The 27989-nt window shown below is 46.6% G+C and overlaps 1 protein-coding gene and 1 non-coding gene across 2 annotated transcripts in view; one reads left to right on the forward strand and one right to left on the reverse strand.

Moving 5' to 3' along the window:
* Nucleotides 1-700: 700 nt before the first annotated feature.
* LOC144155991 (putative caffeoyl-CoA O-methyltransferase 2) overlaps nucleotides 701-27989 on the reverse strand; it is a 30242-nt gene continuing 2953 nt past the window's right edge. Inside the window, exons 2-6 of the mRNA XM_077687744.1 lie at nucleotides 27629-27734; nucleotides 12417-12535; nucleotides 10191-10245; nucleotides 6374-6507; nucleotides 701-873 (exon numbers count right to left, since the gene is read on the reverse strand). Of these exons, the coding sequence (XP_077543870.1) occupies nucleotides 721-873; nucleotides 6374-6507; nucleotides 10191-10245; nucleotides 12417-12535; nucleotides 27629-27734 (567 nt within the window). The 3' untranslated portion in view covers nucleotides 701-720. The remainder of the gene's footprint in view (nucleotides 874-6373; nucleotides 6508-10190; nucleotides 10246-12416; nucleotides 12536-27628; nucleotides 27735-27989) is intronic.
* Trnal-uaa (transfer RNA leucine (anticodon UAA)) lies at nucleotides 7150-7221 on the forward strand. Its single transcript has one exon. It is a non-coding gene; the product is annotated as a tRNA-Leu (tRNA).

Below are 27989 nucleotides of genomic sequence, written 5' to 3' on the forward strand. Positions count from 1 at the left end.
CGGACCTTCAGCGTGCGTCGAAATCTCGATCCACGGGCGTTACCATTCTCCGCCTACTTCATAAGATGGCCCCAGTGGCCGGGATACAAACCCGCGTCCTTGTGCGCAGCAGAACAACGCCTTAGCCACCGAGACTGGTAGACAAAAAAGCATTCCCAGCTTTCTGGCTTAAAATTCAGTTGATCGTTGAGGAAAGTGATATTCACACAAAGCAAGGAGTCTACTTGTGCATAAAAACTCCAAAAACACCTTCCAGGACTCTGAATATCTTTTGTGCAATTCACTGTCAAAATTTACTTCCCATACATATAAACTGGATAGTTTCCATGAATCTGGAGCTTGCTCGCACAACGCGCTAGACTTCAAACTGCGCACAAAGCAGGCTTTGACCCCCAATATTAGCTGTCTGAAAAAAATTTGTGTCCCACTTGATCATACAGAGTAACCACTACTAAAAGAACTGCAATAAGCCGGAAAGCTGCACCTGACAAAAAAATACAGGTAATTGGGACTCTGAAATAAAAGCGAGCAGTACAACAATTCACCCTCTTTGGGAATGCTGGCTTCCTAGGGGCTCCCCATGACTGGGGCCGTTCAGTTGGCCCATTTGCCCTCGTATAAAGACACATCTACAAGTGGGTGTATTCGGCGGATGTGTGCAATGCAGGAAAATAAGGGCACCTAAGGACGAAAAGCCCGCTTCTCGGTCCACTCTTTTATTCACTTCTTGAGGGCGAACGTGACGCCGTCCCCGACGGCGACCAGGCTGACCTCTACGCGCTCGTCCGCCGACAGCTTCTGGTTCAGCCGCCGGATGGCCTCCGTATCGGCGTCTTTGACGGCAGGGTTGAACGTCCTCGCGTGCCACAGCACCTGGCGTACGTACAACACGGCCACGTTTCACTTTGCAATAATGGAAACAGCGACACGTATACTGTGCGCAGCCTGGTATAGGTAGGGGCATGTACTCCCCGTTTTGGGCAACAAATTCAATGTTATTCTCCATAATCCTGCTAGAAAATGGAAATAGTAGCCATGTAACCAACTTCGACAACTACTCGACTTACTTCCGAATTGTCAGCTGTTTGGCCGCACAATCCTATTAGTTCTCAAGCAAAGTACGTACGCGCGCGGCATGTCATATGCGCCACGTGAACGTACACTGTTTACAAACACACACACACACACACACACACACACACACACACACACACACACACACACACACACACACACACACACACACACACGCTCTCTCTCTCTCTCTCTCTCTCTCTCTCTCTCTCTCTCTCTCTCTCTCTCTCTCTCTCTCTCTCTCTCTCTCTCTCTCTCTCTCTCTCTCTCTCTCTCTCTCTCTCTCTCTCTCTCTCTCTCTCTCTCCTAGCTGCTACTGAAATCTGAAATGCTTTCAGAACGTTGTCAAAATGCGTCCAGTATTTCGATTAGGTGGTCACGAAGTACCCAAGCCAAATACATATGCTCAACGCCCATCAGAGAACTAAGAAGGTCGCTCAAGGGCTTTTTGAAGACGATAGTCTTTCTTGGGCTACTTGAACATGAACATTTTTGTCTGCCTGCCTGCCTGTCTGTCTGTCTGTCTGTCTGTCTGCCTGCCTGCCTGCCTGCCTGCCTGCCTGCCTGCCTGCCTGCCTGCCTGCCTGTCTGTCTGTCTGTCTGTCTGTCTGTCTGTCTGTCTGTCTGTCTGTCTGTCTGTCTGTCTGTCTGTCTGTCTGTCTTGAAAGTATTATCAAAAAGTCCTGGTATCAACGATACAACGTAAAAACCAGAAACAATTAAGCATGTGGAGCGCCTGTTGCTACAAAACTAACAGAGCCCGAAGGCACCAGTTTCAGACACTTACAGAAATACACTAACAGTTTCAAGTTAGTTGCAGACAAATAATTAACATGCAAACAATTTAGAGTTGCTTACAACCAAAAGATTAAGATGCGAGGGAAACAAGGATACAAAAACATTCGCTTCAAGAATGCAGCAATATACGGAACAAGGTTGGTGTCGATGTCACAACGAGTGCTGTAGCGCAATAACACCCAATTCTAACACCAAAATCAATTGTAATTGCGAAAATTCTTAAGGACCCAGGTCTGGAAAGCTGGCATGAATAATAACCCTTTTGTTCGACACCTCTATAAACTGGGTAGACCAATGTCGCAGAAACTCTTCATCACCCAACAGGGCCAACTCGCCTTCGACAAAGGTCACGAGGTGTTGTCTGAAAAAGGAAAGCAAGGGCCACTGCATACGTAGCCTGCGATTCTGTGCAACGGCCCTTCAGCGATTACGCCATAGTACACAATCGCCAACTACTGCGAATAATTTGCCTAGGGGAGTGCCAGGGCACTGTTCTCTCAGTTGATACTGTGCAAACCCCAAACTTGGAGCGGCACGGTGTATGATGTGCCAAAAGCAACGCGCTGCAGTGCAGATTGAGAAAGTGTGTGCCGTGTGTTCTGATTGACCGCAGTTGGGAGAGGAATAGTTCTGTGTTACTCCCCAGCGATATAATCTGCCTTTTGTGGGAAGAACTCGCCAAGCTTTTGGCCGCTGGATGTTTTTGGCGTTCTCGGGCAGCCTAACTGAGATGAGACGTAACCAGGGAAAATCTGGTGAATCCACTCGCCGGCCCGACATCACAGTAACTATTTTTTCACACAGCCTGGCAGGTTGTTCATTCATAATATCAAGATCAGCATCCAGTGCACGAATTTCCTTAGCTGTCACTCGATTCAGCCGCCCGGCTAAAGTGAAACAGAATCTGCACAATAGGTTTATATACCCACCGACAAGTCAAAACGTTTAAGTCCGGTGGCAATGTTCATACTTGTAAACATTGCTGATTGTAGGGTTTTAACGCGCCGACGCAGCGCAGGCGATGACGCGCGCCGTTGTGGAGGGCTCCGGATTAATTTAGACCACCTGGGGATCTTTAACGTGCGCCAAAATCTCGTACACACGGGCGTTTTTGCTTTTCGCCTCCATCAGAAAAGCGGCCGCCGTGGCCGGGAATTCATCGAACCCGCGACCTCGTGCTCAGCAGCGCAACGCCTTAGCCACTGAGCAACCGCGGCGGGTTTGTAAACATTGTTGAACAAGAACAAAACGTTACGCAAATATGAGGTAGAAAATCAATACATAGTAATATTTGCAGTGTTTCTTTATTGAAAAATTCATGGATGTTTAATTTTTGCGATAGCAAATGCAATTTTACATCCACTGCAGAAAAAAATTCACTCCTTCGCCCGCTGCGTCTGCGTCTGCGTCTGCTGCTGCTGCTGCGGCAGCAGATGATGATGATGCTGATGATGATGATTAGTGTCCCTCACTTTGAATCGGGGTGTCGGTTGTCAGCAACCGTCTTGCCTGTTTTATTCCACTTACTTTCCTCCCCGCATCTCCCCGTCATCCCAGTTTTAAACTCCCATCGCTCCCTCCTCCTTTTTTTCCTACCCCCGCTGTTCTCAATTCTCATCTGTGTGATTACTCCGCCTGCGTGTCCCATCTCTTCCCCACTTCCCCCCCCCCCCCACCTTTTCAGTGTCCTCTCTTCGTCACCTCTATGGCTCTGAAGTTGAGGCTCCCCCTCACCCCAAATCCCAAAGCCTCCGCCAACGTCGTTTCCCCCTCACCCCACGGCGGCCGTATCTCGGTGCAGTCCCTGACAATATGGTCTATAGTTTCCCGATCACTGCCGCAGCATTCACATGTTTCATCCTGCTGCCTGCATATACCCGTGTATGCCCGGGTTCTCAGGCACCCCACCCGTGCTTCGAAGAGCAATGCACTGCCTCTCGTATTGCCATAGAAACCTTCCTTCCTTATTTCTAGTTTCTCTGTCCTATAAGTACCCAGGATTTTTAAAAATTTCATTCTCTGTGTCCACTTCGTCGTGTCTGCTGCATGCCTTGACCTGCTTTTTAACTGTTGTGTATACCCCACTTTCCCCTACCGACTTTCCGTACCGCTGGGTCAGCTGTCTGGTCCTCCGTCTCCACCGCGTATCCATGCTCCTCATATCCAGGTACTTAAACACCCTCGCTGCCCTTTTTTCGTCCTCCATGTCACGAAGTCGCTCCTCAAACTTCATCTAGCTCTGCGCCTCCTTTGCCTCAAAGGACGACCAGCCCATACCCCCCTGTACCGCTTCGTCCGTAGTTTTGCTGTGGGCCTCTAGGGCCAGTCTGCCTACCGCCCTCTGATCTACCTCCAAGCCCGCTTGGGTCTCTGGTTGCGCCCACAGAACCGAATTTCCGAAGGTTAATCCTGGTACCATGACCCCTTTCCAGACTCCCCTTGCCACCTAGTATTTGTTGTAGCCCCAGAGGGCTCTATGGTTCATTATAGCCGCGTTCCGTCTTCATTTCGTCTCAAGGTGAGCCCCATGTGCATGCGTGTAATCTTCGCTGTCGTTGAGCCATACTCCTAAATATTTATACTCTTTCACCCGTGGTATTTCTATTTGTTGCACTGATACTGTTTTGTGCTCCGCGACGTCGTTAAAGACCATGATCCCAGATTTTTCTCTGCCGAAAGGTAGCCCTAGGTGCTTCGCTTCTTCACCGGATATGTCCATAAAGCCCTGCATATCTATCCGGTTGTCCGCCATCAGCAGTATGTCGTCTGCATACATTGGTCCTGGAGCCGGTTGTTGCACCACCTGCGCGTTGCCCGTCACCTGCTGTCGCCCGAGCCACTAACCTCCTGGCGTAGTAATTTTAAGAAATAAAACGGCAACAGTAACGAAACGTTTTACTAGATAGGTTCCCGTTCCGCTTGGAACGCACGTGAAGAAGGGAAACGTGGTTCTAAACGTTGTAGTAATGTGCCTCGATAAACGCGCGTCTCCGCCGTACGGCAGCGCTGCCATCGAGGCACCAGGCATGGAGCAGTGGAACGTGGTAACTTTAAATTGACTTGAGCAAACCTCTAGAGTGTTTACATTGGGAGGAGCGAGGCGGGAGAGGAACAGCGTAAGAGGTGAGCGGGAAAGAGAAGGGAGGAATTTACCTGGCAGGGGCACCAGACCACTATCGTCTTTAGTCGACATTTGCAACGAAAGGAGCAGATACATGGTCAATTCTTCTCTGTTTCTGGGTCTCAGAATTGTCAGCCGGCTTCAGTGACGCCGCAAGAGCCTTATCGTGCCTATTGATTTGATTGTAGGGTTTAAGGCGCCGACGCAACGCAGGCGATTAGGCGCGCCGTAGTGGAGGGCTCCGGATTAATTTTGACCACCTGGGGATCCTTAACGTGCGGCGAAATCTCGTACACACGGGCGTTTTTGCTTTTCACCTCCATCAGAAAAGCAGCCGCCGCAGCCGGGAATCGAACCCGGGACCTCGTGCTCAGCAGCACAACGCCTTAGCCACTGAGCCACCGCGGCGGGTCGTCGCGCCCATTGGCCAGATTCCTTTCAAGTGCGACAATAAATGCATTCGACAGTAACTTGTGGGCTTCGGTGGGCCTAAGCAAGCCGATGTGCGATGCAGGATGTTTCCCCACGCCCGGAAATGACCCATCCGAAATTCCCAGAGAGGTTCGCGGCGTCCACGAGGGAGACGCCGCGACGGGTTCGACTCACCAACAAAGGCGACGACAGGCTCCGAAGGGCCAGGACGAACCAGGAGATTTATTGGCCGAGTGGTACCGCGCACAATAAACGCCAAGATAGGGCTAAGAACTACACTGTACCGACGCGCGTCTCAAGGCCCCGCACGAACGGGCGGTCATGGCTGAGGTTGCACGTGGGCCGCTCGCAAGATAGGGATAGGGCTACCTTGCGCGTCCGAGCAGGGCCAAAAGCAGGCCCCGACCAAACGGCGCGGCGGGGAGGAGACCAGCCAACGTTAGGACGAGCAGCGTCCCGGTTATCCGGCTCCGATCTCCTCAATGCCCCACCTCCCCACTCCCCAATCCGTGGGGCAAAAGTGCCAAGAGGGCGGCCAAATGCGCACGCCGAGCTTATAAGGCGCACAAGGAAAGAAGGCAGGTTGCTGGGCGAGAAGTAGTGGCAGCGGGGCGGTTGGCGCCCGCTGGCGCGTCGGTCCGCTAGGTGACGTCACGTTCGCGGGAAAGAGCGCACGTTTGAAGGCCACTCTCGCGGGAAGAGTAAAAGGGGATCAAACAAACGAATCCCCACAAACTTTAAAGGAATTTTTTAAAATCGAACTCGCGCGTTGAACGTCAACTGAATTTGAGCATTTCATGAAAGTAACGCATATGACATTCTAAGAAACCCGGTGTATATGTACGTAAAAAGAACAAACCCGTTAGACGCATGAAATAGGGGGACCAAGACATGCCCAGGGGAACCACCTAGCGCTTCGCGAGAGACGTGTACACGATGGTAACTTACATTATCGACAGCAATGACGCCATGGCGCCTCACCAGCTGCAAGCTCTTTTCGTAGTATGCGTCCATATCCGTTTTGTTGGCGTCGATGAAAATAAAGTCGAATGAACCGGACCTTCCCTGAGAGATCATATGGTCTGCGGAGAAAACACCGATAGCATTAGCGTTATTTGAATATACTGCTGTACGTTCACCTCGCTTTAAATTGATTTGCGTGCTTTTTTGAGCATGAAAAAAGGCTGCAGTGTTCAGTGTCCCCTTCTGCAGACTTTTTTATCAGTGGCTTGTCAAATGCACGTAAGTGTTCTGTGTCTTAGTATTGCTACTCTCGCTTGTAGGCAATCCTCGCAACTTACAAAAAAAAGGCTCTTGTAATAATTCATTATTCTTAAAGATGGAGACATCATCACTTGCATGCAGGGGTAATAAGTCATCCAGTAATCAAAATGAGGCCAATCTCATACACTCGAAATAAGAATCAGATTCAGATTATGGGGTTTAACGCACCGAGTTCTACACCCGGGCTTTAGGCACACCGTAGTTGAGGTCTCTAATTTAGACCACCTGGCGATCGTTATCATGCGCCGAAATCTCGACAAGAGGGTTTCCCGCCAGTCGACTGCTCATGAAAGGCTGTAGACGCGCGAGTCATGACCCGGGGGTAAAAAAGAAGGTCCCTTCCACCCTGTGTAGTCAGAGTGGCGCTGGCTACCACCCTCAAGCGTCAGAGGTAGTGGCGCTAAATATAAATACCCCAATAAATGACGGAGAATACAGTCGCCCAGATAGCCGAATTGGTAAGGCATTCGAGATAAAATCAAAAGGCGTGGGTTCGGTCCCCACTCTGGGCGCGTGTTTTTCTTTCTTTCTTTCTTTCTTTCTTTCTTTCTTTCTTTCTTACGTATATTTTAAAAATGCTAACTTCACTAACCGTAGTACAAAAAAGAGCCTAACAACACCCCTATGCCTCCTTTGGCTTTGTAGACTGCCGACCTGTTTTTCTATATTTCCTCAACGAGCCCCTCATTTACTAACTATATTATACTGCGAAAGCCTAGTGAGGGTTTCTGTTCTGGCAGCCTTGATGCCAAGGTAGCATAAGAGGGTTTCCTGCCAGTTACCCGCTCATGATAGGTTGTAGACGTTCGAGTCACGCCCCGGGGGTTGAAAAGAAGGACCCCTTCTCCCGGTGTAGTCAGAGTGGCGCTGGCTACCACCCTCAAGCGTCAGATCTAGTTCTAGTAAATATAAATACCCCAGAAAGTGAAGGAGAACACAGTCGCCCAGATAGCCGAATTGGTAAGGCATTCGAGATCTAATCGAAAGGCGTGGGTTCGGTCCCCACTCTGGGCGCTTGTTTTTCTTTCTTTCTTACGTATATTTAAAAAATGCTAACTTCCTTAACCGTAGTACAAAAAAGAGCCTAACAACACCCCTATGCCTCCTTTGGCGGTCCAGACTGCCGACCTATTTTTCTAAATTTCTTCAACGAGCCCCTCATGTACTAACTATATATATATATATATATATATATATATATATATATATATATATATATATATATATATATATATATATATATATATATATATATATATAGGGTAAGTAGAGACAGACATTAAATATAAAAGTTTACTGAAGTTTCAGGAAGAGGACTTCTTTTCTTCAGAAAGGAAGTCCTCTTCCTGAAACGTCAGTAAACTTTTATTTATATTTTTCATGTCTTTCTCGTTTGTCTCTGTCTCTATTTACCCTATTTTTTGCGCTCTGTGTGAGTTTTTATATTTCCAGACTATATATATATATATATATATATATATATATATATATATATATATATATATAGTATAAGTAAACAGTCGGATACACAGCAAGACTCTGATGAAGGCAAGTCCCGTTGCCGCTACGTAAGTAAACATTGTTTGTTATTGTTCTTGCTGTGTATCCGACTCTTTACTTATACTATTTCTGCGCGCTTTGTGAGTTTATCTTTCTCTAGATTTATATATATATATATATATATATATATATATAGTTGAGAAAATGGTAGACGCACGATTAAAAACAAAAACAGTGTATTTTCTGACGTTTCGACTGGAGGACCAGTCTTCATCTTGAGTAGATGCAGACTGGTCCTCCAGTCGAAACGTCAGTAAACCACTGTTTTTGTTTTTAATCGTGCGTCTACCATTTTCTCAACTATTTCTTCTGGCTCCTCGAGAAGTTTTTTACTGCCTATATATATATATATATATATATATATATATATATATATATATATATATATCCCTCCGGGAGAAAATGAAAAAATTTGGCCCATGACTGTCGGCACTAGTAAGGGTCGGGAGGGAACCGGTTCGGGCTGAGTGGAGATATATGGTTAAACGTACTCCAGGTAGTTCATTATTTGATTGTTGATGAGTTTTTTGATGAGTTAAAAGATGACTAGTGTGAGAAAAATCGGCCTAAAATTCAAAAAAATTATTAGAAAACTTCTGTTTTTTGTTCGGCTTCGGTATCAGGAAGACGAGGGATAGCTTGAGATGCTGAGGTACCTGCTCGGTTTCTGAGTAATTGCTTAAATGTTAGAAGACTTTCTACCGTGCTGGCTCGGAAGAGTTTCATGTTCTTTTAGACGAACATTCAGACAACGTCAGGTCGGCCTATATATATTCTCTCTTACTTCAGCGGTATGCACTATGCAGTATGACGTGGCTTCGGTCACGTCAGGTGGACAGCAAACTTGCCTGCCCTTTGCCGAGGGTGTGGATGAACCCCACGCTTTGACAAAACGTGGATTAGGGGTAAAGGAGATGATTTAAGCATATCAAGTGTGAAAGCACGGCTTTGATGAGTGCGTTGAGTATGCACAACGCTATCTGGAAAAGAAGCCGAATATATGAATAAGAGCCGATATTGAAATGCATCATAAGCATGGCTTTTTACTGTTGTTCTTACGGCGCATGCCATAACCTTCTTTTTCCGACGCAATTTTATTCATTAAGCTGTTGCTAGTGCTAGCGTGTGTGTCGTCTTGCTCTCTCCTCGTGTACGCGTCTTCAAGGCTGGGTTCCACCGTTCTTCAAAATGGTACTGAAATGTTGCGCAGTCACAATGAGCGTCATGAAAAGCTTGAAAAGACGACGAAGAACAAACGGGACAGAGGACAACGCTCGCATCCAATCATGCAGGAGCCGTATTTAATTGAGAATCACGCTGTGGAGGCAAGTACGGCGGTAACTGCCCCGTTCTTCCTTCGTACTCGCCGCTTTTGTGCTACATCAGCATGTTAGCATGGTTTCGGAGGCGTCGCAGTGTGCTTTAATGAACTACATTTATAGTACGCTGGACGATTTTCATAATGTCTCTTGTTCCTAACCCCCAATATTCTTCCACCGCGACCCAATCACCCGGTCACCATGTTGGACAGTTATTACGGCTCTTTTTTTTTTTCGAACTGAATGGTGTCGTGCCTTCAGAAGTAAATGTGATTTTAAGTTGTGTGAGGCCATAGTTTGGGCACCTGAAACGGCTGAGAAAACGTCTGCTTTCTGAACTGTGGCGGAAAGTACAGTTTCCGCATAATGGATTGCTAGAGTCGCTCTTTGCCCCGTCCATTTTTGGCCACGGTCTTTCTTTTCTGTGCGCCCGCTTCTTGTACCTAAAAGCATGGGCCGACTTTTAGTATGGACCGGCTAGCCAAGCAGTGTGTTTTATGCACACGTGTGCGTGTTTTGCATGCACGTTGTTCACTTTCCTGGTCGCATTTGGTTTCGGCGTAAAATGAAAGAAGCGCTAAAAAAGAAGCAACCAAACTTGCCCAGGGACTTGTTCGCGTCACCGATCAATATTTCAATCTTGTTGTCAATACCAGCCTGCAAAAGCAAAAGGAAAGAAGCTTCAAAATACTGGCGCTTTTAGTTCCACGGATAGCACTTGTATACAACTCTTCCACAGATAGTACTTGTATAGTACTTGTACGACAGAAGATAGCCCTTGTACAACAAGATGCACAGATAGCATTTTGTACAACTCGCCGAGATAGACATAGACATGCCCTCTATTCTATTGCGTCTAACCGCGGTCAGCCCCCTCTTCAAACTTACACCAAAGAGACGCGTAGAAAGCACTCTTTTGAGCCGATAGATAATGAAATGTTTGAAGTAGATCAATTTAACTGACGATGATGATGATGATTGTGGGGTCTAACGCGCCGACGCTACGCAGGCGATGAGGCGCGCCGTAGTGGAGGACTCCGGATTAATTTTGACCACCCGGGGATCTCTAACGTACGCCGAAATCTCGAACACATGGGTGTTTTCGCTTTTCGCCTCCATCAGAAAAGCAGCCGCCGCGGCCGGGAATCGAACCCACGTCCTTGGGCTCAGCAGCACAGCACCATAGCCGCTTAACCACCGAGGCGGGTAGATCAATTTAACTACTTTGGATAGGTTTTCAGGGCGGATGCCAACCACGAGGAAGAAGTACAGCGTAGAAGTAGTGTCGGCTTGTGTGCACTCGGCAAGCACTCTCAAATAATAAGCTACCTGTGTCATTGAAATGTATCGTATGCAACCAATGCGTACTCTCGGTGGTGATGTATGGAGCCGAAACTTGGGAAATCACTAGCACCTCGAAATAAAAATTAGGTAGGCCCAACGAACCATGGAATAAAGAAGGATGATAGGAGCAACACTTAGGGATAGGAAACGAGCACCTTGGACTAAGGAGAAAACTCGTGGGGAAGACAGCTGAAATTTAGAGAAACTGGTGGAGTCGGGTTGGACACGCAATGCCGAGAAGTAACCACTGGTGGACCACCTGCAAGATAGCCGACGGCCTACCAAGAGACGAGACAACAATTGGGAAAGGCAGTTAATTCGATGGAGAGATCGGAGTAGAAGAAAGGACTCAGACTCCGCAAGACCGGAACGGTTGGAAGCGCATAAGTTAAGGGATGCCCTCGTCCTGCAGTGCACACTTACGCAATAGTGGTAATGCTGATTCTGGCGGCAACGAAGCAGGCACTCCACATGATGATTGACGCTAGCGGCATTTGATATATTGTTGCAAAACAACTGCAGGAACTGCGAGTTGCTTCTCGAGGCTTCCAAACTCTAGCACGTTGGCTTATTACGAAAAATTACGCTGAATAGAGTGCTTCGCACTAATCCAAGAACACGGACAGCTGTCCTCTTGATACGCATTCGCCTCATAACATTAGAGCCCTGGTTCTGAAATGGTGGTCCGCGGAACACAGGGAGTCCGCCAGAGGATCTCCAGGGTCCGCGAAACCGAACCCCCCCCATACTTTTTGCTTTTTCTGCCAAATTGCTGGTAACGCAAAAAGGTGGCTTTGCTGCATGACTTGCACGTTAAATTGCTCACAGTGTCATAAGATTTGACTTTGACTTTTTTGCACAACACGACAGCTATGCGGGGAAAAAAAATCACGGAAGCTTGCACTCACGCGCAAGACTTGAATGGCAGAGCTGTTGTAGGTGAGTATTGCCGGACACATAGTTAAGTTTCCGTAACGACGCCGATGGTTGAACGCGAAGCTTTCTCGTGATGGATTCTTTGGTTGGCCAATCCACTGCGACTATGTGTGAGATTGGTATGTGCTACCCTGGAGGTACGCACCACTTTTCTAGAATACCCACAGCAACTCCCGGGTGTGCCCTCCGTAAGCCTAACGTTTGGGTTTGGGGTGTACGGCGCGAATCGGCACCTGCTGCTTGGCGTTCGCTTCGACAATGTCAAAATGGAGCAATCTGATAGGCGCCGGCTTCCGCGAGGGACCCAGGTTTCATTGCGGGCGCGGGAACCGTTTTTTTTTTTTTTCTCTTTCATTTCACGCACGATCATCCATCACCACCGCCAGAGAAAGTTAGCTTTCCTGCGGGGTGTATTGGCGTACGACGGCATCAGTGAGGACCCTAAGCTGCGCTTTAAAAAATCACTTCGTTCATCTCCTAATAACTGACCCAGAGAGAACCACTGCGTCAGACCCCAGTGCGCGAAATAAGATTAATCTATACAGTACCTCTTTCCAGTAGGGTCGGCCAATGCTAACGTTTTCCTCGTTGATGTCCAAGCCAATCACGTGACCATCTGACGGCAGCGCCAACGCAGCTGCTAATGCGCTTACACCTGTGAATACGCCTTCAAACACACGCAAACACAAAAAAGAAGAAATAAGTTTAGGCACTTAAATAAACATCTCACCATCTTAACCATTAATGCAACAATTCAGATGGCAGCGTGATCCACTATTGTGCTAACATGAACCAACGATATGAGCCAAGTTTAGCAAAAAACAATCTTGCTCAAAACGCTTGTTTTATTGCGCCCTTTTAATAAAAAAAATTTTGGAAAGTGCAATAAGGGAAGCTTTTAACTTTTATCCTACCAAAATTTATCAGAGCGAGTGCGTTCTGTCACTAAAAAAATGTCACAAAATTTCCGATTTAGCTACACTCTTCGCTACAAAGGCAAGCATAAAGAAGTATCAGAGAGCCATACCGCTTCTCACTTCGGTCCTGCGTGGTATCCGCAAACACGTATACATACAAACCTTTTCAACTGCCTCCTTAAACAACCGAATCTATAAAAATGACTATCTTGGCTGACTGGCTAATCAACGTGCATGGAATCCGGCGAGAATTATACTTACATGGCGGCAACGCCATTTACTAAGGGGTTTATGAATTCTGTCCCAGAAGGACTGAAGAGAGAAGAAAATTGTGTTGAACCAGTTCCCTAAATACTTAGGGCCACAAAAAATCTACTCAACTTTTGCTTTCAGCAACCAAATTTAAACATGCAGGATGTAACATTTTGCACTGTTGAACTCTAAAGAGGTGACAATGAAATAATATGGGAACACTTCTTGAACAAGGGAATTCTGTTATTCGAGGAGGGGGAGGGAAACAAAAGGGAAACAGGAATGGGGTTAAAATATCTATATCCTTCCGAATGGTCATTACGGTAGCTTACCTACCATTTCTTTGTTGGCTCGGCATTTTGAAAGCATAGCTATAAAACGTAAATCCAATGAAAATTAAAAGCAAATGCATAATCTGTACCCTTTTCTTATAAATGTAAGCGTGAAATATATGTGCATAGATTGGCAAGGTATGAACACCTTTGAGATTAATTATAAAAAATTCGCTGGCACTTTCCTTGCACTAGACGGAGCTCATTCAGCCGCGTGGTAGTACTGTCTCCCACGGACAGAGCAAATAATGTGGTCTAGAAACGGCGCAGTTTTATTTCCTTAGCTTGCTCATAAAAAAACTTCGGTGAACGCAGGAACTTAAGCCTTGAGTGCCTCCAGGCGGCACAGAAAGTGTGTCCCATGACCGGAACGTTTATGGCCGCTTTGTGGCATGTCCGGCCAGCATCAAGGTTCTGGAAGCCACTGATCATACGTTTAACAGCCAACATCCTGCAACCAGCCCTTCGGTATTTCTCCGGCCGCCGGTGTTCAGGCACACAACGGCAAGTACCCGGCTGCCAGACATTCAGTTTACTCTCGGCTCCCGATGTTCAGAAAGAGAACGGCCGAAAAACGGCCTTAGGACATCCGTTTTTTCTTCGGGAAGCGGTGTTCAGCCGAAGCACGGCAAGCGACCGGCCACAGAATATTCCTATTCTTGTGGCAGTTCGTGTTCGAAAGGAGACCGGACGGAGCGCGGCTGCCGCGCATTCGCTCTTTCAACGGTGAACCGCACGTCAGGAGGCAGAATATTCGTTTTCTTCGGGAAACCGGTGTTATGATGGAGACCGGCCGACGTACGGCCCCAGAATGTACATTTTTAATTCGGTTAGCGGTCCTCGGCCGAATTACGGAAAGCGAACGGCCGCAGAATACTTTGAAACCGGTGTTCAGGAGGAGACCAGCCGACGTAAGGTCTCAGGTTATACGTCATTCTTTTTGTAAGCGGCGTACAGCCGAATAACGGCATACGTCTGGGCGCCGGAGCTCATGCACTATGTATCAGAGGCGTCGCCAGTGCGCCTGTCGTGTGCGAGGCGCGTTTTCGCGCGCAGAAAATGCTCCATGCTGTTCACGCTTTATGGGAGGAGAGCACACATTTGCCTCCTTAGCGTCGTAATTTGCTTGGGTTGTAACGTCTAGTGAATGAGAAAGCACATAGAATCTAGAAAGAACAACAACACAAGCGTTTATTACGTAGTGTTACATTCGGGAAGGCGTCCCCGAACCGGGTACCATCGCCTCTGTCTTGTGTGTTAGCGTGGTGGTCGAGCGGCCAGCAAAAGTTGCTGCCTTGGTGACGACAAGAAGCCGAAGGCAAACTTAACTGGTTTACTGCACAGCGAGAGGTGAACTGCGACGATACAGAAACAATAATACCCTTACGGGCGAGGTCCCAGCATGACTCCACAGGGCGACAGCATGGATCCGCTGCTACAAAACGATTGAATCTATCCACCGAGAGGGTGGGTTTTATACACAGAAGCCGTAACGGCTGCGGGGCTTTCCCGGTGCTTCTGCGCAAGCGGCGCGAAAATAGTAGACACACACAACACTCTTTCCCGAGTTTGTGAGGGCCGGCAGTAGCGGCGCTTGTTGAGTCTGAGAGAGAGGGGAGGGAGAGGAGATCTCGGCTGCGGCGCCCGCTTCGCCCGGTGGGCAACAGGCCCACTCGTCGCAGCCAACTCGTCCTAGGAAAACTGGTCAAAGAGGGCATTTCGTTCTAGGTGATCCCGTACTAGGAAATGTGGTAGCACTGGCCTACTCGTTCTTGGAAATGTTGTCTTGCGGTTCCATTTTTGGCAGATGTCGAGGAGAAGCGTGGATGGAGTTGTGGCTCCTACCAGCGTCCTTCAGAGTCCATGCTCAAGGACTCTGCTTCTACCCTGATAACTACTCCCAGGTTGACCTCACCTGTGTTCGTGGGGTCCTCTCTTTTTTGTTTGTTTGCAGGTGGTGGTTGAAATGGGTTTTCCATTTTAACACAAGTTCCTTTGTCCCTTTCTCATTTCCCTTCTTGTCGCAAAAAAAAAATGGTCACAGTTTTTTACGGGGTAGGGGGCCACCTTTTTTGTTCTGTATTCAGTTTCGCTGCGTTTTTTTATTGTAGTTTTTTGACCCAGAGATCATATTTTCTTACTTTACTTCATTCTCAACGGTTCCTTTTGGATGGATATCGCGGAGGGGGCGGGAGAGGGGCACCTGACTGACTTGCACCTGACAGTTTTACCCACGTTGACCTCTCGTAGTTTCTGTAATGGCCTCTTGTTTGTTCGCATAAATTCCGGTTTCTTTTTCTTACTTTTCGTCTCCTTCCAAAAAAGAATTATTCGTCCCACTTTTGTGTGTGGGGTGACGGAGGGGTGTAAACTTTTAAGTCCAGCCTTGACTTTCGCTCCCGTATATAGGTCGCAGATTGATTGATTGAAAACACCTTTATTAAGACAGGAAGACCAGAGGTCCGAGCGTGGTAAGGGAAGAAGGGAGGGAAATGAAAGCCAAGCACTTAAGCACTTGACACATTGATGTCTCTATGAAGTCCAATAGTTGAGGCAGTCGTGGGCCGGAGTCTTAATTGTGTCCATTGCTAAATAGTCGAAGCAGAACAGTCACCGGGCGCTCTTATACCAGTCGTGCTAGGCCACTCTTAGGTCGCAGTAAAAAAAATAATGCAACAGTTAACCAGCTTCACAATTATCGTTGGTCAGATGACATCAAACAAAAGATCAAAATATTAGAAACCCCAAATGCAGAACCAAATCGCAAAAGTATACCCAATACAGCGTGGTCCCCCAATTACCGAAAAATAAAAAAAATGGAATTAAAAAACAGAACGGGCCAACGAAATATAATATAAATGACTCACGGGATTAGCTCCACAAAGAAAAAAAGCAATAAGATACGCTGTGTGGTCTGGCGTATTCCTCGAAGGCCACGAAGGAAACATTGAAGGAGGGGTGTGGAGGAATGTTTACGCAGAAGTAGAGAATTATACTAGTTTCTGTACTCATGACAGACAAAAAACGTAAATTGTGACGAGTTGGCCAAGTATCCAGTTGCCCTAGGTTACGAGCTTCCCTAGTGCGAAATGGCCTAAGACGACTTGCCCTATGTGACGAGTTCACCTATGACGAGTTGGCTGACACAAAGTTCGTTTCGTGTTTTGCAACTGGCGCGGCTCGAGTCATCGCTGTGTCAAAACTCAAAATGTTTTTCGGAAAAGGCGGGCTTTCCGCAAGGCAAAGGTGCACTACACGAAGCTTGCAGACCGCGCGAACAGCGTAGCGACGCGCTGAATTGTAACAATAGTAGTAAGTAAAAGCACGCCTTGGAAGTGAAATAACGCGATTTTTTTCCTATTTCTTGTTTTCTTTTCCAGTGAAGCTGTTCATGGATGAGGTTCCGTGGTCTTTTCGTGTTTAACTAATCTGGGGTGGCAAGAGTGCCTTGCGGCAAAGCCAACTTTATCGCAAATGCTCAGCGGAAAACGGCTGCAACTCTCGTTTACCAAAACTTTCCAAAAAAACAGTTATATTGAAATTGGTTGTAAATAGTGCTCTATCATTACCCCGAGCTTCATTTACTTGCCTCGATTAGCTGGCTCACAGTGACGTTGCAAACGTTACAGAAATTCAGTACTGGGAATACATTTGCATCTATGTATACGGAAAGAGTATTGTACACAACACTACTGTAGCTTTGTTTCATCCAAATTTTTTCAACAAAAATTAAAGGAAAATTGGGTGCTCTGACAACTCTATCCTTCATTTACTTCAGTAGCGTCGACAGTTGGACTAGTTGGTTCTTGTACATAGTGAAATAATAATAATAATAATAATAATAATAATAATAATAATAATAATAATAATAATAATAATAATAATAATAATAATAATAATAATAATAATAATAAATCAATCAATCAATCATGTATATTTATTGTGCCCAGGAACAGCCGTGAGGCCTTGGTGCTGGTAAATAATAATAATAATAATCAATCAATCAATCAACCTTTATTTTTGGTGCCCAGGAACAACCCTAGGGTCTTGGTACTGGTACACCATATACAAGCATTCATAAAAACTAACTAAAATCAAGACAACACAACACAGAAAACCATATATATGAAAGAAACAATAAGGTAAAAATAGTTACAGAGATCCCAGAATGCAAAACAGCAAAAAAAAAAGGAAGCCTAGTGTTAGAAGCCATGACACCCGGCCAGCAAAAACGATGAAGGCACGTGAAAAATTGAAAATACACAACCAAATACTCAATGAACATGACGGAGATAGATTATACACATAAAACAAAGGTTTGTAACAAAATGTTAGGAAGTTTCAAAATGGAAAAACGAAGTTCAGCATTACAAGCACTGACACTTAAACCGACAGAAATTCAAGCAACACAAAATCAGGAAAAGTGAAAAACAAACAAGCAAGATGATGATTTGCATAAAATAAATATGGAACAGAAATACGGCACATAAATGACATAAAGGCACTTAAGCTACAACAGTTTTCAATTCATTAGAGAACAAAGACAAAGAGCTCTGGAATATATCAAGACGATCGGAATATTCATTATATGCACATTGTATTCTGCAGATGGACGAGCGTCGTCTACTTAAAGCATCTGTTCTGAAAGTTCGAAATCTTCGGAAAAGTTTGTTCGGCAAGTTGACATTGATAAGTGCAACCAAGTCATCACACAAAATATCACCATGAAGAAGTTTATAAAGAAAGATAATGTCAGCTCTCATTCGTCGACACCAAAGGGAAGGAATACTTTTGAGACAAGACATGCTGCCGTTTGCGTCTTCTTGTACATGACGGAAACGGTGCCTAAAGATAGAAAGGAACTTATTTTGAACCCTTTCGATGCGGTCACTATTGGACTTGCAAGTTTCATTCCAGACAACAGACCCGTATTCAAGAAGAGGTAAGCAGAGAGCCGAATACAACTTTAAGAAAGGAAGCGGACCTTTAAACTCTCTAGAATACCTGCAAACAGCACCCAGACAACGAAGAGACCGACGGGTAATTTGTGCAATGTGGGAAGAGAAAGTCAGAGGAGAATCAAAAAGTACTCCCAAGTCCCGAATTTCGGTCACCCTCGGCAGTGTGGTGCCTGCAATTTCATAAGGGTATTGCAGCTGTTGAGTTTTTCTACTATAGGAGACAACTTTAGTTTTTGAAGGGTTCAAAATAAGGTCGTTTTTGGTGCACCAACGATGGAATGACACAATATCAACCTGAAGAGAATTGCAGTCCTGAACACTACGCACTTCTCTAAAGATTTTTATATCATCAGCGTACAACAAAAAAGAAGAATTTTGAATGGCAGAAGCAACATCGTTAATGAAAATGGAAAAAAGAAGGGGACCCAGAACGGAGCCTTGGGGTACCCCACTGGTTGCTTTGTACCTAAATGATGTTTGACCGTTAACACTTACATAGCAATATCGCTCCTTGAGATAGCAACGTATAAGACCCACCAAAGAAGCGTGTACATCTAACAGATTGAGCTTTGCAAGCAATAACGAGTGGTTGACAACATCAAAGGCTTTGCTCATGTCACAGTAGACCACATCCAGTTGGCTTCTACCAACGATTGCTGGGACAGCCTGCTCCATGAAGCATACAAGGTTCGTGGAAGTTGAACGACCACGCATAAATCCATGTTGATTAGGAATGAGTACATGTTTAAATGAGAAAGACAAGACCGTATGAAGAGATAACTCGAAAATTTTAGAGGCAGAACAAAGCAGTGAGACAGGCCTATAGTTTATAGCATCAGTTTTTAGGCCTGACTTGAAAACAGGGAATACGCGAGAGATTTTCCATGAGCGAGGAAACGTTCCCGACCGGAGACAGTTATTAAATATTGAAGTGAACACAGGAACGAATATATTTGCATATGTTTTTAGGATTGCAGTAGGAATACCATCTGGCCCACAAGAAAGCGAGGGCTTGAGCCGCTTGATGCTGGTCCGAATGATGTTCTCGTCCAGTTGTAAACAACCGGAGTTCTCGCCCTGGTGACAAGGGGCGCTGCTGTTGTCACTACCACCGCTAATCCCAAAAAAAGAAGAAAATTGACGAGCAAAGCAGTCGGCCACCTTGACAACCTCATCGCCGTTGGAGTCTATAGAAGACGAATAGAATCTTTAGTTGTACTAGATCTAGAATGAATGTATTTCCAGAAGGCTCCCGGTTGGTGAGTTGCTTTAGTTTCTACCGACGCCAGGTACGAAGTATGATCACGTTTGTGCAATATTTTACATAGGGCACGTAGGCGCCGGAATTCCTGAGCAAACTGGTTGGCACCAGAGCGCTTCATCTTTCTGTGCGCACGTTCCTTGAGTTTCAGGGCATCCCGCAATTCAGAAGAAAACCAGTGTGGAAACTTGAACCTCCTCGGTAAATATTGCGGGATGTATTCCTTCATACCCGAAAGCACAATCTCTGTGAAACGGTCGACTTGTTCATTGACATCAGTGTGGTCAATGACGGTCGACCAAGGGGCAGCGGAATAATAGCCATACAGCCCAGCATAATCTCCCCTGGCGAAAGCGTAATGAGGTTGCGTGTTGTTGGAATTTACGGAACGGTGGAGCAATGAAGGGAGGCAACAGGAAATAGAAAGAGGAGGATGAAATCTGTCCGGTATTACTAAAGAACAATCAGAGTGCAACACACTAACGCCATCAAAGTTCGAAAAGCACAGGTCCAGAATATTTCCACTGCAATTTTTTATGCGATTACACTGTGCCATAGAAGTGAAAGCCAAAAAATCTAGCAACCTATTGCCCTTCTGTTCAATGTGGTGGTTGTAGTGGGAACAAGTTAGCTGGCTCCACTCCACACCAGGAGCATTAAAATCTCCAAGCAGGAGGACTTTGCGGTTGCCATGAGTGATAAGCACCTGTTCAATGGAGGAGATTAACTTATTGAACGCCTCAGGAGCTACATCAGGAGGAATGTAAAAAACACCAACTAGAAGTTTTTCAGTTTTAGAGAAATGAATTTCGACCCATAAAGACTCATCTGCGTTATCAATATCGCTACGTAGCACACACGGGAGAGATTTGTCAACGGCGAGAAGAACCCCGCCCCCTTTTTGTTTGCATCCCGTTAAAGCACGATCATTACGATATACATGGTAATTTTGAGGAAAATAATCACTGGATAGGATATCAGGGCACAACCAAGTTTCAGATATAGCTATTAACGGAAAGCAAGAAGCCAGAACGTTACCAAAAAATTCAGTCGCCTTAGTTCGAAGACCTCGCACATTCTGATAATAATAATAATAATAATAATAATAATAATAACAATTTTCTTTATAAATCCATAGTGATAAATACCGCTAAAGACAAGGACGGAAGAAGAGGAGACACAAGACGGGTCGTCGTGTGTCTGCTCTTCTGTCCTTGTCATTTACTTGTCGCGACTGGTTAGTTCGCAGCGAAGTTGTAAACGTTAGAGAATTCCCGTCTGCTCTCCATACACGTCCTTCTACGGGAGCGAAACGGAGAGCCCCGTGTTTGTCTGCTAGTAGAAAACTCTCGTCCTTCCAAGTTTTAATAAGCAATCACAAAGACTCAGTCACAACCATCTTCAAATGATGAGAAAAATATATACGTACGCATACTGTAACCATGCATTATGTGTATCTTATACAGCTTCGCTGGTCATCCATTTTTACAGAGTAGAGTGGATCTTAATTTTTTTGAACTATTAGATCACAGCAGGCACGTACCCAGGATTTTTTTTCGGGGGGGGGGGCAACCCAAGGTAACTTTTCTATGGAAATTAGGGAAGAGGGCGTAGGGTACCCGCCGTTACTAGTACAAACACGATGAACACCCAGAGTTTATCTCAAAGGCGCGTAAACCCGCATAAAGAAATCAAATGAAGTGTATCCGCCCCGGTCGCGGAATAAATGGTCCCGGAACAAATGGTCCCGGAACAAATGGCCCCGGAACTTATGGTCCCGGAACTAATGGTCCCGGAACAAATGGTCCCAACTTCAATGTAGGAAGAAATGGTTCCACCACTACTACACCTTAGCGCCTGCATGAGGGAAGGAGGGGGGTCAATGTATTTATATTTATGCTTGTATCTGTGCACACTGTATTTTGCGTCTGTTCGTACACAGTATATTTGCTAATGCTGAATTTGCTTGAGCTCAATGCTGTATACAAACCCTTTTTTTTTTGTCGCACGTGTACGATCTTCCGTGCTTGATTTGTTCGTACTTTTTTGTTATTCCGAGTTCCAGGCAAACCAGTGGTGAACCTTTCAATCAAAACTCTGCGTGTACTGGGCCGCCCTCGGCCGGTGTTTAAAGTGAATACAATAACGGGCTACCGTAATTTTCTTCGTGAATGCAGTTTTCTTATGAAGTGGAGCAACACAACTGTTTAAATTAACATGGCTGACGTGCAATACTCGCAAGAATACAAAATTTTGTTAATACTTGAGAAGTGAGTCTGACTTCATCCAGTGCGTTGAGCCTATTTACAGTGACGGTATTATTTAGGTGATGTAAAGTATCAAAAATGTGAGTGGGACGGTACTGTTGACCGCCAGTCAACATAGAGCTGTACTGGTGCATTGCGCTCGCCGTTTTGTCGCTATTTCAAAAGGGAACTTTACTCGATGAGGGTTTATTGGGTTGGCTAAGCTGAGTTACTGTGCTCACCACCTGAAATGCTTCGATATCTGCAGTTCGAATCAAGCGAAGCAACACTAATAAAGATTTTGCACCTCGATAATTTTACAGCTTGCAGTTCAGAAACTGGTTTTTCTCCGAAAATAGGCAATACTTTGCTGGCGGGCGGAATCTCCCCAAAAGCCAAAGCCGAACGTTTAGAGCTGTCTTCGCGCGGCTAACACCTTACGGTGTCGTCGCCTTCCCGCCCTGCCTTTGTCGCCGCGCGCGCGGAAGGGAGTCGTGGCTAATCCCTTGGGACGCCGCCGCCCATCAGACTACCGAGAAGAGCTCCTTCAACCCGAGGCGAATTCCTAAGGCGAATGACCGTCAACGAACAGCGCTGACGCCGGCTTCGCAAATCGTCAAAAACTAGAGACGGCACCCTTTCGCTTCCCGTCAGCTCGTCACCGAACGACCGCATACCAACAAAAGAATAGGGCTCAGCACCCCAGTTTTTGGCCACACAAAAGAGGAAGGAGCACAAAGAATGCACTGCGCGACCCCCAACTTCGCGTCTTTGCGGCTGCAAGAAAGGAACTGAGCTTACAGCTAGAAGCGTAGGCGATGCCAATGCATGAGCCACCGGCGGCTTTCATTAATTAAATAAGAAGCACGAACTTAACAGTGCTGACCGTCGCGACAGCCTGGCTTGACCAGCGCCTCAGCTGATGTTTGCTGTCAGACCAGACGTCCGCATGTCTCGACACTGTGCCTGTCACCCCCCTCGCTTACTAGCGGCGTCTCGCGACACGTGCGGCTTCCTGGAACACGGCTGGACACACAAACAATCAAAACGTGGAAAACCGAAAAAAGGAAAATATTACAAAAATCAAATACCGAAAGAGAGAGGGAAGTAATAAATAAGAATGTTCGTCTTGAACGTATAAAAAATGCGACGACTAAACTAAAAATGCCGGATAAAATACGCAAAAAAAAATCCGAAAACGGGCCAATCGTGTAATGAATGCCCTGCACTTTCACAATAATGCGTGGTTGGCAGAAATACCGCGTTTAATCGTTGTAATCGCCCAAATTAAGCTAACCGGTTTAACGAAATCTGAAAAAAAAGAAAACAAAAATAAACAAACCTAAGAAATTAGAAACTGCACTCCAGCAAAATAAAACAAATTTAAACAGAACCCACGTGGAGTTTTATGGAATCATTTTGCCTGAACAGGTGCCTGGGACCATTTGTTCCGGGGCCATAAGTTCCGGGACCATTTGTTCCTACTTTCGAGTAGGGACCATTTGTTCCGGGACCATAAGTTCCGGGACCATAAGTTCCGGGGCCATTTGTTCCGGGACCATTTGTTCCGGGACCATTTGTTCCTACACCCGTATCCGCCCTTGTGATGGAGGCAAAAAGCGAAAACACTCGTATGTTCAAAATTTCTGCGCACGTTACTCGAAGTTTGCAAAATTGAAAAAAGAACTGCAGTAATTAAAATACTTCCAGGAATAAATACGCGTACTGCACAGTAACTATACATTCCCTCTGCTAATGTTAAGGCATATTTCCGGAGCATCCCACACGTTATACGCAATCGAAGTCGGCAGAAACGGAAGTGCATGTAGGCACTCGAGAGTTCAGATCACCGTGGCAAACCTCTCGCGCTTCCCGGTTTTTCTCCAAACAAAACTTGTGGCTATACTAGTTATGAAAGAAGGCAAGAAAATGCGACGTAAATCAGAGATGTCATACGCCTAATTCCGTGTGTTATTACCCTAAACCTGCACCCTCAGAGTTCGACGTTTAACTGTCTGCCATTCAAATCACCAATGATTCAGGCCTCGGAAATTGCAGTATCGAGACGCACTGGACTGCAATAAATGTAGATAAAAAAAGATGGCAAGCACCAGTGCGTCAGCGCTTACCTATGGAAGTTTTGTAAAGAACCTTATTATTTCCAGGGACGCGCCTAGTCGCTTCCTCGGCGTCGCAGCGTGGCTTGTCCTGCAAGGCGGGAATGAGCTTCTCCTCTGTCCTCTCGTTCGGCCCGTTGGTGAAGTAAACTCGTTGCTCTCTGCTGACACCTTGACGATACTCCGACATCGCGAGACTAAGCTATGTTTAATGCGCCTCGTATTTTCATCATATGTACCCGCGGTTTTATAACCTCTCGAATACAAAAAAACAGTTCGCAGTCCAATTTTGAAGAGCATACCTGGGGACCTCGGGGCTCCACAACGCACTAAGCTACAACTTTACGTAACTGCCCGGGTCGCAGTGGAGTGTAGCTGCCAGTGTAGAATTCCTGTGTGTGTATTTGTGTGTGTGTGCGAGTGTAAGTGTGCAGGTGTCATTTTTGCTACTCCTTCGTGTCCTGTATTTTGATATTTATTTATATGTCTAGTGTTTCGGGTTTTTTTTGGTTTTGTTTTCTTTCACCTAACGTTGTATATATGTTATTCTTGCCCATGTGTTATATATTTATGTAAGCCCTCTACCCTATCCCCCTATTCCAATGTACTCTTTCCTCCCTATCCCACCTCCCCTGCACCAGCAGGCGTTCCGGTGTCCGCCCCTAGGCGAGACAATTTATGCCTGTTGGTGGACCTTCCTTTCCTTCTTTTGTGCAATAAATACATACACACGAAAGTTATCTCGGCCAAAGTCTGGTTGGTGTTCGTCGAGATGTCCAGCCCGGGTTCATTTTCACCGATCATCCGCTGCACACCCGTCTCTATTATGTTTACCATTGGCCATCTTGACTCCGTGCCCTTCCCCGCTCAAGCCCGGTGTTCTCGAGGTCTGTCCATAGGAATGAAGCTCGGCGTCCGTAAATCCGCCAGTAAAGTTTGGTTCGTTGTTGAGGTGGGTGGTGCCGTCGGGGAGGATGGTGAAGGACCCGATGACGAGACGAGGCAAGTAATGATGAAGAAAAAGTCTATTTACACTCATTTATAGGAGACGTCGAAGCATGAACATAAGATAACACAAGACAATGAAAACTGGATTACAATTAAAAGGTGCCGCTGCGCACAAAAAGGGTATCGCGGCATGATCCCTGATGGGGGCCCGGGGGCCAAAAAGGGTGCCGAAGCGCCGCGTGGTTGGCGAGAAACTCGTGGGGCTCTGGCGCCCAAAAACTGCCACGGGGGCAAGTCTTGATGCGACCGCTCTTGGCCGCAGTCCCGGACAAAGTCGGCAAAGTTGCGCATGCAGTCCCAAGCGAAGCCGCCCCCGCACAGCAACACACGTACCGATTAGGATTTTGACCCCCGCTCCCCCCGAGTCCGTCGCCCCCCGAAAGTCGGCAGGAAACGAGTCTTCCCAAAAGCCGCGTAGAAGGTCGCCGGCAAGGCTATAGTCCGTCCCAAAGGGCTGCCACTCCCCCGATGGCTTGGGGGACAGGGCAAAGCGACAAGAAGGGAGGAGGGTCATCGCCCCGACGGGGTCCACCGGCGCTGCCATCACTACACCGCCGTTGTGCATAGCAGCCATTAACCACAATGGCTGTCAATCCACAGTGCCGCTGCCACTGCATGCCTTTAGTTGTCCAAAAGAATGCCGCCGGTGTCTTTTGCCGCCGTATCTGCGCGCGCGCGCCTTTACTTTGTCACCCTGCCGCCGTCGGGCTTGGTAACGATCTTGCGCTTCCTTTTTGAGCGATCCTTCTTGTCTAGACGGACGCGCCGATTGTGGAACAGGGCTTTTGTACTCCCACGGTAGCGTTCCCTAAGCGGGCGTAATGTTAGAGGCGCCGGGCGATGGGGTCAAGCCTCCTCTCACGCCACTCTGCTCGTCGCCACCCGGTTCCAAGCCCTTGTGTCGCCTTGGCTTGTTCGGCGGACGCTGCACACGTGCGCGAGCGGGATGTTGGAAGGCATTCCGCAGAGAAACCCTACAGCGGGCTTCTCTGCGGAAAGCAGACTTCTTATCCTTCTTACCGACAAACGCAAAAGCAGCATTTCCACGAAAACTTGTGAAAAACGCGCTGTGAGTTCGGCTCAGGGAAGGAAACGGTTGAGCCACAAATACCAGGCATGGGCGGCAGTATCTGCCGACACCACGGCGCGCTAGGACGGAGGGATTTGTTGAATGTTTAAAGACAAACATTTTTTCCCCCACCAAAGCGTATGCGACCTGAGCCGCTGAAACCACCACACTGACGAAACAAGCCATCAGTTACTGCTGTCCGAGAGCACCCAAGCACCGATTGCAGAAGGGTAAAGGGGGTGCAGTGCAGCGAATTGCAAGTGGCAGGCCGGCAGCAGAGCACGAAGCCAGTGTACAGCGATACTGGCTTCCGTGTAAACGGAGCAAACAAACCTCGCCTGCATTTTTTTTTTATACCCCACGTTGACCACCAAATGAGCCGTCTCTTTTTTTCGAGATGAACCTAATTCACAGATTAAAACTAAGTCAGATAACACTGCACTACCAAGAAAATCCCGGCAACTTTCCCCTCAAAAAATGTGGCAGATAAATAGTTGAGGTAATTCCTTGAAAGCGTGTACGCAGATGTTACTTCGTATTGAAAATGAGCCAGACCCTGCTGTGGCACGGATCAAAATGAGCCAAATTCATTTGCCCAATGGGATTTCGCGTTTTATGTGACGTTTCGGGCTGTTTTGTGCGTTCTTCCATCAATGTTTTTTTTGTTTTTGAGAGCTGGCTGATCATGAGTTCAGAGAGCAATGAGGAGATCGTAAAATGATCTGCCGCCACACGTCTACGATAACCTGAACGGAAGTGAACGAAATGAAACTGAGAGGTGTGATATTATCATTTTATCTTGTCTCCCTCGTCCTTACGGAGTAAATCTGGTTGTGTTATTGCTATTACTCTCATATTTCCCATTTGCGTACCTAACAACATAGCTGCCGCTTACAAGCCATGGCAAGCCATGGAAGATAATATGAGCAGGGTTCTTGTGAAGCGTTTTGGAAATTTATGACAAGGCAATGGAAAGCTTCATGAGTGTTTTTAGGCGTGCCCAAAACAGTACTCTATGGAACCATTCGAAAAGAGCTGCTAATGCTGCCAAGAAGACTCACCGGCTCTTCATGTATAGTTTTACTGTTCTTGAAGCTCTGTTGCACGTTTATTGGCTTCTTTGCTTAAAACTCCATCGTACCATTCTTGAAAGTCGATTTCAATAAAGTTTTCATAAGAATGCCGCACCAACTTGTCTGTTTCAACTGAGTACGAGCCAAATTCGAACTTATCCTAATATTGCTCAAATTCTCCGCATAATTCTTAATTACTTGTCGCTATAGATTTCCCCTAGCTGACATGTGAAAAAAGTCATTTAATAGTTTTGACAGCATTGCACTTAGGTCCGGTGCCCAACTTCCGTTTTTTTCCCCTCAAATTCTCCTTAGATGGATTTGGCTCATTTCGAAAAAAAAACGCCTCAAATAGCTATCAAGCCCAGGATTTATATGGCGCCGCCTTAGAATGTGTGCGAGGGGAGAAGAGAGGTGGCGCGGGGAAAGGGGGTATGACCAAAAATTTCGGGGAGAGGAGGGGGGGCGGGCCCCCCCTCCCCTCCCCGAAATTTTGGGGCAGTTCGGTATAAGGAAGCACTCACCAATTTCCAGGTAGTTTTTGGCGCCCATGGCTGTGAGGAATATCTGGAACAGTTTCAGCTCGGCGGTGTCACTCATCATCACGCTCATGGGAAGCTTCTGGGTCTCCTGTTGCGGCCCGCACAGAACGAGAGAAAGCAATGAAAGGCAGAGATGCGCACGACCTCATAGCGCAACAGTTCGGGTCATCACTCATTGGTGAAGAAAATGGCATAGCCTCCAAATGGTTGAATATTGGCTGAAGGTGACAGCGATTGGGTGATGCCAATGCGGAAACAATTCCTTCATAGATATGACCGATGCGGGCTCCAGTCCCTCTCTGGTGAGGACCAGAGAACATGACTGGTCCGTCTCTAGGGCGAA

This window comes from Haemaphysalis longicornis, unplaced genomic scaffold (genome assembly GCF_048455015.1).
Source record: "Haemaphysalis longicornis isolate Haplotype H1 unplaced genomic scaffold, Haemaphysalis longicornis Haplotype H1 scaffold_1, whole genome shotgun sequence".
NCBI lineage: Eukaryota > Metazoa > Arthropoda > Arachnida > Ixodida > Ixodidae > Haemaphysalis > Haemaphysalis longicornis.